Raw genomic sequence first — 16,289 nt, forward strand, 5'->3', positions numbered from 1 at the left:
GGAGTTTTCTACCCCTATAGACATTCCTGAGCTATGTGGACCAACGACCTTGCTTGAGGCAAGGTAGCTTTTTGAAGTTACTGAAGCAGAGCTCAAATGAGATGACCTTCTTTGGGGTATAACCAAGCTCTTTCAGTGTCATATTCTAAAATGGAGTGAGACTTTAAAGTTTGCCTGAAGAACCGCTGAGGTGTTGCAAAGGTTCTAGAACAGGGGTGGGCCATAATTTTTTTCTCTTGGAGGGTGGAACCAACCAACGATAAAAGGGTCTTGAGTTAATGAATCCAGAATAAAAACTGGCCTGCTTCAATTTTCACTAGGTCAGAATTCCCAATCTTACACATGTCTACTAAAAAATAAGCTCCACTGGGCGTGATGAGGTCAGTGCTTTTTTTCTGAGGGGACGCAGGGGTACCCATACTCCTAAACATTTTGTGAATCTTTGTACTTTTGTCCATTTACTGTATTGAATTTTCCCGATTTAAACAATAAAATGGTGACTTTCTTGGGTCTAAATGAGAGTACGCCTAAACATTTTTCAAGAAACAAAGCACTGGACGAGGTTACTCTCAAGTAGGCATACAGAGGATTTTGCTGTGTGTGTGTGTGTGTGTACATACCCCCCAACCCATCCACACACACACACCCATAGGGGTGTAAAAAATAAACACACAGCCTGGGGAAAATGATTTTTTTAAAAACCACACAAATTATTTCTTAATGATCTAAAGTGATGCCACTCTCATTTGTTCTGACACTATGCTGAAAAAGTGGGAAACACGTTTAAGTCAGATAAGATAAGCTGGAAGTAAGGAACTCTGATGGAAGAACGGGGCAGTTTCAGGTTGTGTGGGTGGGGCTGGGGCTGTGCACTTAAAGGAGGGTGGGTGCACGTGTCCAGAGGGGAGAAAGGGATAGGAGGTTTAACATCTGAAGCCTCTTAAATCAGCTGCCACCGCAACATGACGGCAGCCAAGGCAGACAGCTTTAAAGGGCAGTTAGGCAAATTCATTGTGGAGGATGAAGCTATTGTGATGGCTCTGCTCTGGGCTCTAAAGAGCAGCCGCTGGGAAATGCCCCCTCATTGTGGGCTTCCTGGGAACATCAGGAATTGCTGCAGGGGGTTGTCTAATCAAAACATTAATATTAATATTATACAATCCCATGCGGGTGTGGGTGTAAACCTCTGAGTTTTGCATGAATCAAGCATTAGCACGAGACCTCCAGGTACAGGGCGGCATATAAATTCAAAAAATAAAATAAATAAAAATGACTGTGAACAGTGGAAAGATTTCCCAGAGTGGAGTTTTAAAAGCACCATAGAATTTATTCATAGCACCCATGGTGTTAAATAGGAAGGGGAGGAAGTCAGAAATAAAAGTGTGTCCGTTGCGTAACAGCGCAAGCTTCTTAAAAACTTGGCCGCTACTTGGCTGCAGAAAACAAGCCATTAAAACTTAGAACTGATTTTTTTTTTTAAATTTAAAGTATATGTGTGCGTGTCAGCACAAAAGCAGGATGCTCGTCGGGACCAGCCTTAGCTTCCAAGACAACATTCACGCCTCCCAGCTGTTTTGGACTACAACTCCCATCAGACCCCTAGGCAGCACGGCAACATGAGGACGGGGGGGGGGCGATGGGAGTTGTAGTCCAAAACGGCTGGGAGGCGCGCGAGATGTGGCGGAAGCAAAGGAGAGCCTAACCCCTACGGGCCGACCCTAAAAGGCTTCTAGTGGGCGACACGAGGCTGGGCTGGGCTCCGGCCTCTCACAGATCATCCGTCCACAGCATGTTTGCGTGCGGTGTGGAGGAGAAGGATTTGAACGAGGTCGCTTGCTCTGGAGTGACAGGCTTTGCATCTCCCGAGGAGCTTTTAGGCCTCAGGACGGACGTCGCTAGGAAACGGCCGGAAGCTGCCGCTCTAGGAGTTCCCTTTCCCCCATACTTACTATCTCTGGGAGGAAGAGCGGCGGGGCTCTATCCGCGCCTGCGCAATCCCCGAATGCGGCAGGTGCGTAAAAATAAAAAATTTGAAGCTCGGGAGCCCCGCCCCTTTTGACGCCCGGCGTCTCCCTCGCGCCCTTCCTTCCCTTCCGCGCCTGCGCGTCGGGCGTGGCTTCGGGCTCCCCTTTGCCTCCCGCTCCGGCCTGGGCCGCCATTTTGGCGCTGCGCTCTGGCGGACGGAGGAGCCGAGAGCGGCTGAGGCGAGCTTGGCGGGCAGGGCCTTGGAAGAGCCGGCCGCTCCTCCCGAGGGGCGAAGGGCGAGCGGGATGCGCCGCCTGAGCTGAGCAGGAGCAGCAGGAGGCCCGCCTCAGCCTCGCCCCTGCGCCCGCCTTCGCTTCCCCCGGGCCCCGCGGCCTGCCTGCCTGCCTGCCTCCCCTCTTCCTTCCTTCCCTCCCTCGCCATGTCTTCGTCGTCCTCGTCGGTGGCGTCGGCGGCGCGCTTCGACCCGTCGGATCGCTCGTCGTGGTACGCGGGCCCGCTGTCCCGGCAGGAGGCCCAGGGGCGCCTGCAGGGCCAGCGCCATGGGACCTTCCTGGTGCGGGACTCGGCCACCTGCCCCGGCGACTACGTCCTGTCTGTCTCGGAGAACTCGCGCGTCTCGCACTACATCATCAACTCGCTGCCCGGGAGGCGCTTCAAGATCGGCGACCAGGAGTTCGAGCACCTGCCGGCCCTCCTCGACTTTTACAAGATCCACTACCTGGACACCACCACCCTCATCGAGCCCGCGCCCAGGTCAGGAAGGAGGCACGGAGGCTCCTCGCATGCATACACGCCCCACAGCCAGCCAGCCAGCCACTGGCATCCCGAGGGAGCGGCGGGAGCTCTCTTGAAGCCCCGCCAGGTGCCAGGACTAAGTGGCCCATGATGGCCTTGACCTTTGGGGTGCTTCCTCTCCCGCTGCAGGAAGCCCACCATGTCACCACCCCTGGGAACAGGACCACAGGAATTCTCACTGTCAAGCTGCTCTTTTAATGGGGGGAGGGTGGAAGCGAGCACCAACACTTCTACTTGTGCCACAGTGCAGGGCTAGCCCAGGGCCACTGCAGCTCCTGAGTCTGTAAGAGGTCACAGGGTGGCCATGGGGAATCTGTATATGTGTGTGTGCAAAAAGACCCATGGAGCCACCTCTGATAGGCGCATATGTCTTCATCTTCTCATGCTGCTGAGATGCGGCAGGTGTTTTCCCAGATGTTCCGACTCCATGTGAGGGCTGTTGTAGCCCTTAATCTCGTACTGGATGTGGGCATCCCAAATTGATGGGTATGGCTGTCAACTTGCTTTCCTCTCTGCTTGTGAGAAGAGGAAACACATGTGGTTGCCTTGTGCACGTGTCACAGTTCACACTTGGATATTCTGAAAACCAAGTTAAATAACCTTGAAGTTACAAGTAAAGAAATAAAAATGTTTTTTCAACCTCCCTTGTCATCAAACCTGCCCCCCCCAATATCAATGCCCATTGCTTTCCTTGCCCACCATTGCCCTGGTCACATCAGGAAGTGCAGCTGCAGTGTGCTACTCTTGTCTTCAGTCATTATGCATTTCACAGCTTCCCCTCACTTTAACTAGGTTGTAGCTAGCCATGCCCCTCTTCACAATCTGAAAACTATTCTGACTGGATTTTGGAGCCTACGATTGGTTGCTGGAAATCTTAAGCATTTGGAATCTGCTTCCTTGATTTGGGTAACCACCTCATCGTAACATATTAAATTTCTTCTCGCTTCTGCTTGTCTCTCCAAATAGGGAGATGACAAGTTCTCATAAGATGTAACATGAGGTGGCTTAGTGGTCAGGTAAGGAAGAAAGAAGCCAACCAGCAGGATAGGATAACTTCTGGGTTTGGCAAGACAATTGGTTGGATGACGTAGACATGGGTGCTTCAAAACCAGACATTCTGTATTTTATGAAAGTAGCTGTTCCCTAAAGCTGTGTTACACTTCTAAATAGCTGTTCTTTTGGTAGAAAATGGCACAGCTGAGCACTGCCCTGTCACTTCTCCTGAGATTATTGTTTCCATCTGCCCCCCCCCCCCCCCGCAAAAAAACGGACACTGAGCTCTAACCTCTCCTGCTTCAGTAGTAGTTGCTGCTGTGTTCAACAGGGCCAGTGAATGTGACTTGCGTATGTTTCCCCCCAGGGTGGCTTCTATTGAGTATGACATACACTAGCCACAAAAAATTCCATCAAACATTTCAACCCTAATTTAAGACATCAGATATCTGCTACTAATCCTCCTGTCTTCTTTAGGTATCCAGCTGCACTGATGGGATCTGGATCAGCCCCCATCATGACTGCTGCGGAAGATAACGTGGAATACGTCCGGACTCTTTATGACTTTGCTGGAAACGATGCAGAGGATCTGCCATTTAAAAAGGGGGAGATCCTGGTCATTGTAGAGAAGCCTGAAGAACAGTGGTGGAGTGCCAGAAACAAAGATGGCCGTGTTGGGATGATTCCTGTTCCTTATGTTGAGAAGCTTGTCAGATCTTCCCCACACGGAAACAGGAACAGGAATTCCAACAGCTACGGGATTCCTGAGCCTGCCCATGCTTATGCTCAGCCTCAGACGGCCAGCCCTCTTCCCAACATAGCCAGTACGCCTGGGGCAGTCATCACTCCCCTCCCATCCACACAGAATGGACCAGTCTTTGCCAAAGCGATTCAAAAAAGAGTTCCATGTGCTTACGACAAGACTGCCTTGGCGCTAGAGGTAAGCTTTTCAGCTGGCTGGACGTGAGGCTTGGCTATCCTGTCTAAAGGGAGTGTCTGCAGTCTTTCCGTTATGGGGGTTTTAAGCTATTTTTGTATTCGAGTACTTCTGTAGTTGCATATGGGCCTGTGACCAGGAGGGTGCCTGCTTTCCATGTTGACTCTGGCATCTGCAGAATTCAGCTTCAGGAATCTTGGCTAGCAGGTGCCAGGAAGGGTTCACAGGGCTTCTACCCTAGGTCAAACATTGGATTGGCAGTGGGGAGAAAGCAGCCTCACACTTCATCATCATCATCATCATCATCATTATTATTATTATATCCTGCCCATCTGGCTGGGTAACCCCAGCAACTCTGGGCAGCTCCCAACACAATATTAAAAACACAATAAAACATCAAACATTAAAAACTTCCCTGAACAGGGCTGCCTACAGATGTATTCTAAAAGTCAGATAGTTGTTTATTTCCTTGACATCTGATGGGAGGGCATTCCACAGGGCAGGCACCACCACCGAGAAGGCCCTCTGCTTGGTACCCTGTAACTTCGCTTCTCACAGGGAGGGAACCGCCAGAAGGCCTCCGGAGCTGGACCTCTGTGTCCAGGCTGAACGATGGGGGTGGAGACGCACCTTCAGGGCCGAGGCCGTTTCGGGCTTTAAAGGTCAGCAAACACTTTGAATTGTGCTGGGAAACATACTAGGAGCCAGTGAAGATCCTTTAGGACCGGTGTTATATGGTTCCAGCAGTCACTTCTGGTCACCAGTCTAGCAGCTGTATTCTGGATTAGTTGTAGTTTCCGAGTCTGGTGTAGTGTCCTGGTTAAGTTCACTCCCTACAAATCCTGGCCTAAAACAGAGCCAGCCACTTGGGTCACTTTAGTGAAATGCAGTGAGAAACAGGCTGTTGGCTGCTCATGAGGCTTGGTTGTTGCTGGTATTTGTTAGGTAGGTTTAAATGACATCAAATGCCCCAGGTCACTTGGGTGGGGCAGGATAGTAATCATATTTAGATGTAAGGCATTAAGCTGTGTAAAACTGGTACACTGAGGGTGCTTCTCCTGACTGCTGTGTGCACACCTTCCCTTAAGGACCTTAAAGTTTTTAAGACTGCTGTTTTCAGGTGGTTGCTGCTGTTGAGGCAGAGATGGTCTGTTCCTGTACTTTTCAGGTAGTTTGTTGCAGAAATCAGCTTTGGCTGCAGGTCTGCCCGCCTTGTCTGCTGCTCCGCTTTGGACAGTGAACTTCATGTGTGTGCATTCACAGGTGGGGTGTCTTAGAGGACCTTGTCTAGTCTAGCTCTCTGTTCCGTACAGGAAATTCAGAACAAATGGTTGCCCAGCCTCTGCTCAAAGCCTCCCAACCAGGTAGAGCTCAGCATCACCGCCCCTCTCTGTCATTGACTCCATTTCTGAATTACTCTTACTACTGTTAAGAAGTTCCTCCTCATGTTCAACTGAAATCCAGCTTCTGTGACTTAAAGTCCATTAGATCTCGTCCTCACCAGCCTCACCAAGCTCAGGTTTCAGCAGTCCCTTCAGCCTTTCCTCATAGGACTTGCTGGGCATCCCCCTGGCTATCTTTACTGCCCTTCTGAATCTCTTCCAGTTTCTTTTGGCAGCCGCCTTACACTGCAGCAGCCACAGAGGAGTTCTGACTAGTCCAGAATCGAAGGAGAACTGTTATTAGCCAGCCCATAGTGATAAACCTTATTGCACTTCCCATCAGTTCATACCGCAGACTAATAGTTTACATAATAAAACGTACATTGATACCGTACATTTAAATATGTCATAAATAAAATCCATATCCACCAAATTTACTGCACTTAAAACTTGGTTCAGTTCTTTAACAATGTTCATAAAAAGGTGTACATGTAATTTCTCGGCATCTAGGCCAAGTAACAGTGCAATATATAAGTAGCAGGAAACTGGTAAATAATGGCATTTCTTGAGGGGTTCTAATCAGGTACAGTAAAATAATAAATAGTGAGATATATCTTCTGTAGACCTGCATCCAAAGAGGCATTATTGCTCTGACTGGAGTATGCATTTTTATTTCCCTTCAGGATATGTGAATGGTATTACAGTGGTACCTCAGGTTACATACGCTTCAGGTTACATATGCTTCAGGTTACATACTCCGCTAACCCAGAAATAGTACCTCAGGTTAAGAACTTTGCTTCAGGATGAGAACAGAAATTGTGCTCCAGCGGTGTGGCGGCAGCAGGAGGCCCCATTAGCTAAAGTGGTGGTTCAGATTAAGAACAGTTTCAGGTTAAGAACGGACCTCTGGAACAAATTAATTACTTAACCCGAGGTACCACTGTACATGGAATCAATGTTCTGCAAAGGCCTTACATAAAAAACTTGTTTTAAACTGTTTCTGAATTTGTATTTTTAAGTTCCTCTAACTTGCCCTGTAACCTTACAGTGAAGGACAGATAAGAAATCAAAAAAATAAGAATAGTTTAATGTATTGGTCAGGGGACGCAGGTGGCGCTGTGGGTTAAAGCCTCAGCGCCTAGGACTTGCCGATTGAAAGGTCGGCGGTTCGAATCCCTGCGGCGGGGTGCGCTCCCGCTGCTCGGTCCCAGCGCCTGCCAACCTAGCAGTTCGAAAGCACCTCCGGGTGCAAGTAGATAAATAGGGACCGCTTACCAGCGGGAAGGTAAACTGCGTTTCCATGTGCAGCTCTGGCTCGCCAGATGCAGCTTGTCACGCTGGCCACGTGACCCGGAAGTGTCTCCGGACAGCGCTGGCCCCTGGCCTCTTAAGTGAGATGGGCGCACAACCCCAGAGTCTGTCAAGACTGGCCCCTACGGGCAGGGGTACCTTTACCTTTACCTTTATTGGTCACTTTCCACATGGAGTCCCAAACTGACTGACAGAAATAAGTAGGTTGCTGAAATGTTTGCTTAATGCTTTTGCGCTGACAGTAAAGATGGTCAGCAGTTTTATCTTACGCAAACATCTCGGAAGATAAAGCTGTTGACCATTTTTACCAGGGGTCGGTAATGGGCTGGTTCACTCCAGTGGAGATCCCTCCATGGGCCGGATCGCGCACGCACGTTGGCGCGTGGGGCTGCGATTTCCGGCGTCTGCGCAGACACGTTTTCTGCCATCTGAGCATGCACAGACGTGATTTCCGGCACCCCGGAAGCGAGTCGCCGCGCTGTGCCGGTTTAGTGCAGCGTGTGGGGGCTCACCGAGCGGGTGGCTCGTGGGCCGGTTAAACGACCCCCGTGGGCCGCTTGTGGCCCATGGGCCTTAGGTTGCCTACCCCTGATCTTTACTGTCAGTGCAAAATGTGAGCACATCAAATGGTCAGTGGCAGATTTCAACTATAAGATTTTTGCAGTGAAGCAATGAAACCTTTCACTTTAGTTACAACAGTGGCTTCTAAAGCTTCTCCTGGCCTTACTGCGATTATATTGTGGGGAAAACAATGAAACCTGTAATCCTTTTAAGTAGAGCAAAATATGCCATGTTGCAGCACCTCCAAGGAGTTCTTGACTTCTTCTCTCCGATCTCAGAGTCACTTAATGACTGTTTCCTGCCTGCCTTGTGGAGGAAACGGAGCCTGGACCTTTTGCAAGAGACTCATTACTGGGTTTTGAAATAGTTCATTTTATTTTCATTTTAAACTTGCTAGCTAAGAGTTCAGAATTGGCTCCTTTTTCTGTCCATTTCATTGTGCAGGTGCCCTTTTCTTCCTCCCTTGGTTTCCCACTCCAGCGCTTTCCTCTTCTCCCTCATTTCCCTTCTCCCCGCCTCTAAAAAAATGCTTTACAAATAATGGAAATAAGATGATATTTTAAATTATGGTTGGGGGAACTATAGTGAACCCACCCTCCCCAGTGAGGCTGGACTGCAACTCGCATCATCCTTTGCCATGTTAAGTGGGGTGGGGTGGGGGCTGATGAGAGTTGGAGTCCCACAGCAGCTGGAGGTTGCCCACAGATGCTGGCCAGCACTGTTAAATTCAACTTCTTTGGCACATTTCCATTTCATGCCATCCTTATCTGTGAGTTCTTCAGAAAGTGTGTTGTTCCTCTTTAGCTGTGGCCGTTGTGGCCATGGACTGTTAACATCCCAAGTGTTTAAGTGGGTTGCTTAACTTAAATGTGGAAATACTTTGCTGTGGCTGATAGCTGCTAAGCGATGACTTCAGCCTTGTAAGGATTTGGGGCTGGTATTTCCTTGTTGGTGGTTTCCATCTGCTTGTTGCTAATTTCCGGGGTAAAACCTGCGAGGACAAAAGAGGATTAAGTGATGGGGCAGAATTCAGCTAGACCTTCTTGGCAGGGTCCACTGGAATGAATGGGGCATAAGCATTAGTTGTGGGGCTTGTGCTGACACTTGTGGCTTGAACAGTAACTTGGAACTTAGCTGCAGGCTTAGCAGTGAGTCAGAGGAAATTATGCGCCTGAGGTGCCTCGTTCCTTTTTTATCCCTGTGTCTCTCAGCTCAAAGAAGGAGCGTGGCAGGCGTGAGTAAGCTTGTAGTGACTTGCCTGTTCCTAAGTCTCTATAGTCTACATGGCCTGGGGCACGTGATACAAGATTTCCCTCAAATACACCCAGGCTTCCTCATTTGGATGGGACAACCCCCTTCCCAAATGCCAGTGTGCCACCCCTTCCCCCCAGTTTCTGTCTTCCAAATAGAGCCAGGCCTCTCTCCGCTGCTCCCCCACAAGTGAAGTGACAACCTGTTTTCTTGACATTGAAATAATTCATTATGACTTTTTCCCAAACCTCGCGGGACCCACCTTATTTAAATATCTGAAAGGTCACTCAGGCAGTTCCAGTGAAAGGAAATTATTGGACCATAATGTCAACATGGTGCTCAGCAGAGAAGCATAGTTGTAATAATGCCAGTTTTGTAGAGGAGGAGGAGGATGCCTGGGGGGCCACTTGGCCATAGCTGGCCTTTTGCTGGCTCTGAAGTTCTCAACCTGTGAGGAGGAATCTTTCTGATATGGCTTTGGGCTTTCCACTCTGTTTTCCCCTTTGGGAGGAGGTGGACAGAAAGTATGCATCACATGGGAGCTCTGATGTCTCACAAATGCAGCAGAGCCTCTCCTCGTGGCTCACTTTTGACATCCATGTTCTCAAGGTGGGCTTTGTCAGCTGCCCCAAGAAGCCCAAGGTCTGTCTGTCTTTTGACTTGGTTGTGTTGCTCACTACCTAGGACCAGGTACATTTCTTTACATAAGGGAGCAAGTCAAAATGTGGACCTTCTACCATCTCATTCTTTTGTGTATGCTTTGAGACCATTCCTGCTGCATCCTGATAGTCACTGTTTATTTATTTAAAATATTTATAGCTCAGACCTCATCTTCTAGAAAGCAGCAGCAAACCTTTAAGCGAGAGCAACGCCTGCTGCTGCTGTTGCCGCCACAACCTTTGAGCGGATCTTGGGTGCTTGGTTGGGCTTTCTCTGTGGCAGCATCTAAGCCAGGGGTAGGCAGCCTAAGGCCCATGGGCCACAAGCGGCCCACGGGGGTCGTTTAACCGGCCCACGAGCCACCCCCGAATCAAGCCGCCCGCTCGGCGAGTCCCTGCCCACTGCACTAAAGCAGCACAGCGCGAGGACTCACTTCCATGGTGCTGGAAATTGCGTCTGCACAGACGCCAAAAATCATATCTGTGTAGGCACAGACGCTGGAAATTGCGGGTGTGCGCGTGATCTAGTCCACGGAGGGATCTCCGCCGGAGTCAACCGGCCCAGGCGAGGTAAACCTTGCCGACCCCTGATCTTGTTGTTGTTGTTGTTTAGTCGTTTAGTCGTGTCCGACTCTTCGTGACCCCCTGGACCAGAGAATGCCAGGCACTCCGGTCTTCCACTGCCTCCCGCAGTTTGGTCAAACTCATGTCGGTAGCTTCGAGAACACTGTCCAACCATCTCGTCCTCTGTCGTCCCCTTCTCCTTGTGCCCTCCATCTTTCCCAACATCAGGGTCTTCTCCAGGGAGTCTTCTCTTCTCATGAGGTGGCCAAATTATTGGAGCCTCAGCTTCACAATCTGTCCTTCCAGTGAGCACTCAGGGCTGATTTCCTTTAGAATGGAGAGGTTTGATCTTCTTGCAGTCCATGGGACTCTCAAGAGTCTCCTCCAGCACCATAATTCAAAAGCATCAATTCTTCGGCGATCAGCCTTCTTTATGGTCCAGCTCTCACTTCCTTACATCACTACTGGGAAAACCATAGCTTTAACTATACAGACCTTTGTTGGCAAGGTTTTCTTGGCAGGGATACTGGAGTGGCTTGCCGGTTCCTCCTTCACGTAGATCACGTTTGGTCAAAACTCTCCACTATGACCTGTTCATCTTGGGTGCCCTGCTCGGCATAGTTCATAGCTTCTCTGAGTTCTTCAAGCCCCTTCGCCACGGCAAGGCAGTGATCCATGAAGGGGATCCCTGATCTAAGCTGTGGAATTGCCTCCCTGCTGTTATGCCTCTACTTCCTTTGATACAGGAGATACCCACCTATTCTGATTGTAAACTGTTTTAACTGATTTTAATACTTCATTTTTGCTTTGTTGTAACCCACCCTGGGACCTGATGGCAAAGAGCTCCAATTAATAAGAACAAGGTGTAATAATAAGTGGAGGTAGTAATTATCAATATCATTTCCTACTGAAGTCTGCCCATTGCTGCTTGTCATGGGAATTATTAAACATATATTTAGCCTACACTTTAAGGTGTCTGCCTTCCTATCCCAAGGCAGATTGCAATGTGTCAGTTACTCTACAATATTAAAATTCCAACATTTAAAAATAAACTGATCAGTGATAAAACCACCCAAATGTAGATCAGAATAACAAATTCTTCAGGGCTTTCCTGAAGGCTAATGGGGGGGGGCACCTCATTCCTTGAGGTGTGTTTTCCAGAAATAATGGGATTATTGTGGACTAGTGAGCCAGGTCTTGGTTGCTGATTTCTGCCTGGGTCCAGGCTGTCCTTTATCCTGCCCCTCTATTGAAATGGAATTCCCAAGCACTGCCAGACTGCATACTTGACCCTTTATGGGGTCTATAATTATGGCCTTATGATCCAAGTTGAAAGTTTGCAGACGATGCCATCCAGGCAGAGGCTGGCCTGTCCTCCCCCCCCCCCCTCATGCCTAGTTCAGCTTCGCACCTCCTGCACACCAGGACACCTTCTGCTCTGGGATCGAGTTTTATTTTGTCTTAAGAAGTTCCTAGTATTATTATGTGTCCTACTTTTGTCTGATCTTTTTTAATTATTGCAAGCTACTCTGGGTGTGTAAAAAGTTATAAAATGAAGTAGCTCAGAGACTCCCAAGAGGAGCTTCTTTTCTTTCAGTTTTGGTCTTAAATTAACTATGTTAATGACCAAAATCAAAACCTTGTTATACCAACCACTTAATATTCTCAGTGGAGAGGGTACATTAAGTAGTATGTTTAAACGCTGAATGTGTAAGTTTTATGTGCAGAGTCAGTGGATAAAACAAACAGCATTAGATGTACTGCTGGATAAATGTTTAATAGCTCTTGCATTTGTTTAAAAAACAATTTAAAATTGTTAAAATAAAAATAAAGGGACAAACATTCTGAAAAGGCACCTAATACTCCTGCTGGCCTTTATAACCCTTCGACCCACTAATACTTTTAGGTCATCCAGAAAAACAAGCCCTCCTCTCATCTTGTAATTGCCCCAATCTTCATACAGAGTAAAAGAAAGAACTGGCATTACAGTGGTACCTCAGGTTACATACGCTTCCGGTTACAGACTCCGCTAACCCAGAAATAGTGCTTCAGGTTAAGAACTTTGCTTTAGGATGAGAACAGAAATTGTGCTGCGGCAGCGGGAGGCCCCATTAGCTAAAGTGGTGCTTCAGGTTAAGAACTGTTTCAGGTTAAGAATGGACCTCCGGAACAAATGTAAGTACGTAACCAGAGGTTCCACTGTATAGGAAACCTGCACAGGTTTTCTTGGGATTGTAGCTGTCCCCTTTTAAACTCCTCCTTACTCAGCTTCGCTTGGCAATTTGTGGGCAGCCACTGCAGGAAGCAGGTGGGCTCTTGTTTTGGTCCAGCGTCGCTTTTCTTACTTGGAGTGTGTTGCTGTGGGAAGAAAGTGCTGCTTCTTAGTTGCTGTTAGTTTAAGAGTTGTAGGTTTTCACCTCTATGAAATGCCTCCTCATGTCTTAGTGGAAGGACAAGGGACTCGTGCTGTTTTACCTTTCGTTAATTTTACCCTTTCAAAGGTTTCTGGACCTTCCTTCCCCAAAGAAGAAACAGAACTGGGGCTTTTAGTGTCAATCAGATCTCCTCCTCAAATGGCCTTGGGGTGCTTTTTCTTCCAAGCCTGGGGGCTGGGCTGGGCTTGAATGAGGTGGGAGGAACAGGCCAGTTTCCATGGGCTGCTCTTCCCAGGGTGGCTTTTGTGACTACACATTTTTCAGGTGTAGTTCCTGTACGTTGAAATAATTTGACTGTTTCCAGCCATGTCCTAAGGTGTGTTTCCCCCCCCCCCTTTCAACTTTGCAGGTTGGTGACATCGTGAAGGTCACAAGGATGAATATCAATGGTCAATGGGAAGGTGAAGTTCATGGTAGAAAAGGGCTCTTTCCTTTCACACACGTCAAAATAATTGACCCTCAGAATCCTGATGAAAACGAATGATTCCTGTTGGCCCATTTCTCTGTTGCTGCTTCATTTTCCTGGCTATCATGAGCATCATCGGAAGTGCAATGATGACTGTTAATGGCGCCTTGTAAGCATTGTCCATTTTTTCCAGCTTGCTGCAATTTGACAGCCCTGTAGTATCTGTTTGGAATGCATACAGCTGAAGTTGCTTGTGGGCCCTCGTGCGGCAATGACGTCGTCCAAAACTTAAAAGTATCACCTGTAAGGATTTGGGACCTTGAGCTCCAGAAGATTGGGGATGTCACCCAGGCAGAAGAACAGAGGGTGGAACTTCAGCTGACCTGGCCAAGGTTTCTGTCCATGGGCAACATTCTACTCAGGAGGAGAATTCTAAGCAACTTTGTCCAGAACCGACGTAATTTTATTTTTCCTTCCAGGGCAGGGAACACTTGATTTGAGAGGAAATAATCTGTTTAAGCAGTTAGAATAATAGTGTCTTTAGGCTATAATTGATGCTTGTGTATTATTAGCAAGACAGTTCTGTGAGTTTGTCGTTGACCTAGAAACAAGTTTGGGATGGCGGCAAAATGTCATTTTAAGGAATTGCATTGAGCAGGGTCTTCTATTTATAACCGTGACACATAACTGGTCTGTTTTGCCATACACTTGTCTAAAATTTTGCTGTTTTGTTTGCAAAACCATGGCAGTTTTTTTTTTTTTAAAGCTGAATCTGACAGTCACTAGATGCAAGATTTTAAAAGATAGTCTTTCACAAGCTTGGTTGAAATTGGCACTTTCTGCCTTTTAAAAAGCAAAAACACCAACCATTGATAATCTCCAATGGGAATATAGACGTAATGAAAAGTTTTTACCATTTAAACCTTTTAACTCTCCTGTGCCCTTCTGTACAAATGTCTCTGTTAGATTCTAACTATCATAACGAGGAATGGTAAATGCAGAAACTTGAATGTGGGTTTTGTCATTTGAAGAACTGACTCTCTAGATGATGATTTTTAAAAGTTTAGTTGGCACGTGTTGTCTCTTGAGGATTTTGGACTTCTGAGGAGCCTCATGTTCAACTCAGTATTAAAGTGCCTTAATTTGGGATGAAAGTTGCTGAAGGGGATGCCATTTCAGCTTTAAGGTCTGCAGAGAAGCAGTTCAGTTCACTGATCCTTAAAACCCTGTAGTGACTGTTGATGGTCTGAAGAAGCACGATTTTACTGCCAAACATACTGTGAATTAGGCTAGCCTTGAAAGCATTTTCCCACCTTAGGTGCTAAGACCCTCCGTGATGGACAGCAGCACAGTTGTCCTAGAGAATAGCCAGGCAGGTGCCCCTCTTGATCTGTCTTGAGTTACGGTGGAGTAGTACTACTGAGCTTTGTGTTTAGGAATATTTAAGCTGCAATAAATGTCAGTCTGCCATAATAAGATAATCCTACTACATAGAGGCCCTCACTCTCCCGAGCTGTCCTTAAATGACAGCTTATAGATATAGACTGTGTGCAACTTCTGCCTTGAAAAGCTGCAGAAGCAGCACTTGTGTGTGCGTTTGTGCGTGTGTGTGCATGATGGGATGCTTTTTTATTTACCCTGTTCTCAGCAGGCAGCGAGGAGTCTGATGCTGGAGCCAAGGAGCTGTTGCTGCCTAGACTCGGTCTTCAGACTCTCTGCTGCCTGGTAAACTAATGTTAGGATTGCAAATAAGAAACTCTGCACATGAGTGTCTGTTAACCAGGACCACAAGCAAGACTAGCTGGTGGCTTCTGAGGCAGGTGAAAGCTTTTAAGTCCACCTGAAGCCAAAGAGTGGCTTCTGTCATGGCTAACAAGTGCAGCTCAAGTGTAGCACACTAAGTTGATTTTGATGGTAAAACTTGCATCAAAATGTTTATTTGCTATTTTATTATGATAAAAAAATATTTTCATACAAAAAAAACTCCAACCAACCATGTTTAATCTGTGTGTCTCGGAGAAGCTGCTGCCCCTTCCTGGGGCTAGTTTCCGGTTAATCGTAAGACCTCATCAATCTATGCATTACGATGTAAGGTGCCAAAAAGCCTTGCAGTGCAATCCTTGGCATGTTTACTCAAAGTAAGTCCCATTTATCTCAGTAAGCCTTGCTCCCTCAGTGAGTGTGCATAGGGTTGGGTTTCAAATTAGCAATTGGTTGAAATGTCTGCTGTCAAAACCATCTTGGGAAGGTTTTCCCTTATCCTGCTGTACAGGTGAATGGATCCCTGATTGAGGGGGGGAACTGGCAAAAGTGCCGATAGAAATCATGATTGTTTACAAATCAGGCAGGAATGCATCAAAGGGAATCTCCTGTTTGGTTGGGCCTCTTGGGGGGGCCCTGACCATTATTTTTTTGTAAAGGGACAGAAAGCGTTCGCTGTGCCATTTCATGTGCCTGCAATAACTTTTTGTATTGTATAATGAACATTCTGGAACTGGGTTGGCTGTCCTGTGTGTGTAGTGATTTACTCTGATGTCTCCAGCAGAACGCGAAACTTGACTGCTCTCTTCCCTTGTGGGACCAGTAGAAGCGTTCTGGGGAGCTGTAAATGTTCCTCTTGACCTAGTTTGGGTTGTTATAAATGCAAACATATCCAGACCCATTTTTTGCAGAGGGGGAAAAAAAGGTGGCCTTGTACTTAAAAGACAGTCTTCACTGTGCAAACATTTTTACATAACGGAAGTATCATTTGAATTTCAGGCAATAATGTGTTATGCTTTAAGCCTTATTGTGGGGATCATCATAGCTTGTTTTTATTTTATTTTGTGCTACAGAATTAACAGTATTAAATATATTCTTAGAACACACACAGTGTCTTTTGTTAAAATTAATGCCTTTTTTGTTTTCTTAGTTTACTTCACTGGAGGTCCCACAACCAGCCATTGCCCAGTTTGCGTACTCCCAATAAAACATGAATCCAATTTGCAGCAATAGTTGTCATCTATGCCA

General features: G+C 47.2%; 1 protein-coding gene across 1 annotated transcript; it reads left to right on the forward strand.

Moving 5' to 3' along the window:
* The first annotated feature begins 1,708 nt into the window (after positions 1-1,708).
* CRKL (CRK like proto-oncogene, adaptor protein) lies at positions 1,709-16,147 on the forward strand. The gene is made up of 3 exons (XM_083717623.1): positions 1,709-2,739; positions 4,252-4,714; positions 13,224-16,147. The coding sequence occupies exons 1-3, from the start codon at positions 2,405-2,407 to the stop codon at positions 13,356-13,358; spliced, it is 933 nt and encodes a 310-aa protein (XP_083573749.1). The 5' UTR covers positions 1,709-2,404; the 3' UTR covers positions 13,359-16,147.
* Positions 16,148-16,289: the final 142 nt, after the last annotated feature.

The sequence above is a fragment of the Podarcis gaigeae genome (genome assembly GCF_964106915.1).
Source record: "Podarcis gaigeae genome assembly, chromosome: 16".
Taxonomy (NCBI): Eukaryota; Metazoa; Chordata; class Lepidosauria; order Squamata; family Lacertidae; genus Podarcis; species Podarcis gaigeae.

Excerpts from the sequence above, each read along its gene's own strand:
- CRKL (XM_083717623.1), top strand. The coding sequence starts at position 2,405 with ATGTCTTCGTCGTCCTCGTCGGTGGCGTCGGCGGCGCGCTTCGACCCG. Across the intron at positions 2,740-4,251 it reads CTCATCGAGCCCGCGCCCAG|GTATCCAGCTGCACTGATGG; the intron begins GTCAGGAAGGAG and ends TGTCTTCTTTAG. Across the intron at positions 4,715-13,223 it reads AGACTGCCTTGGCGCTAGAG|GTTGGTGACATCGTGAAGGT; the intron begins GTAAGCTTTTCA and ends TCAACTTTGCAG.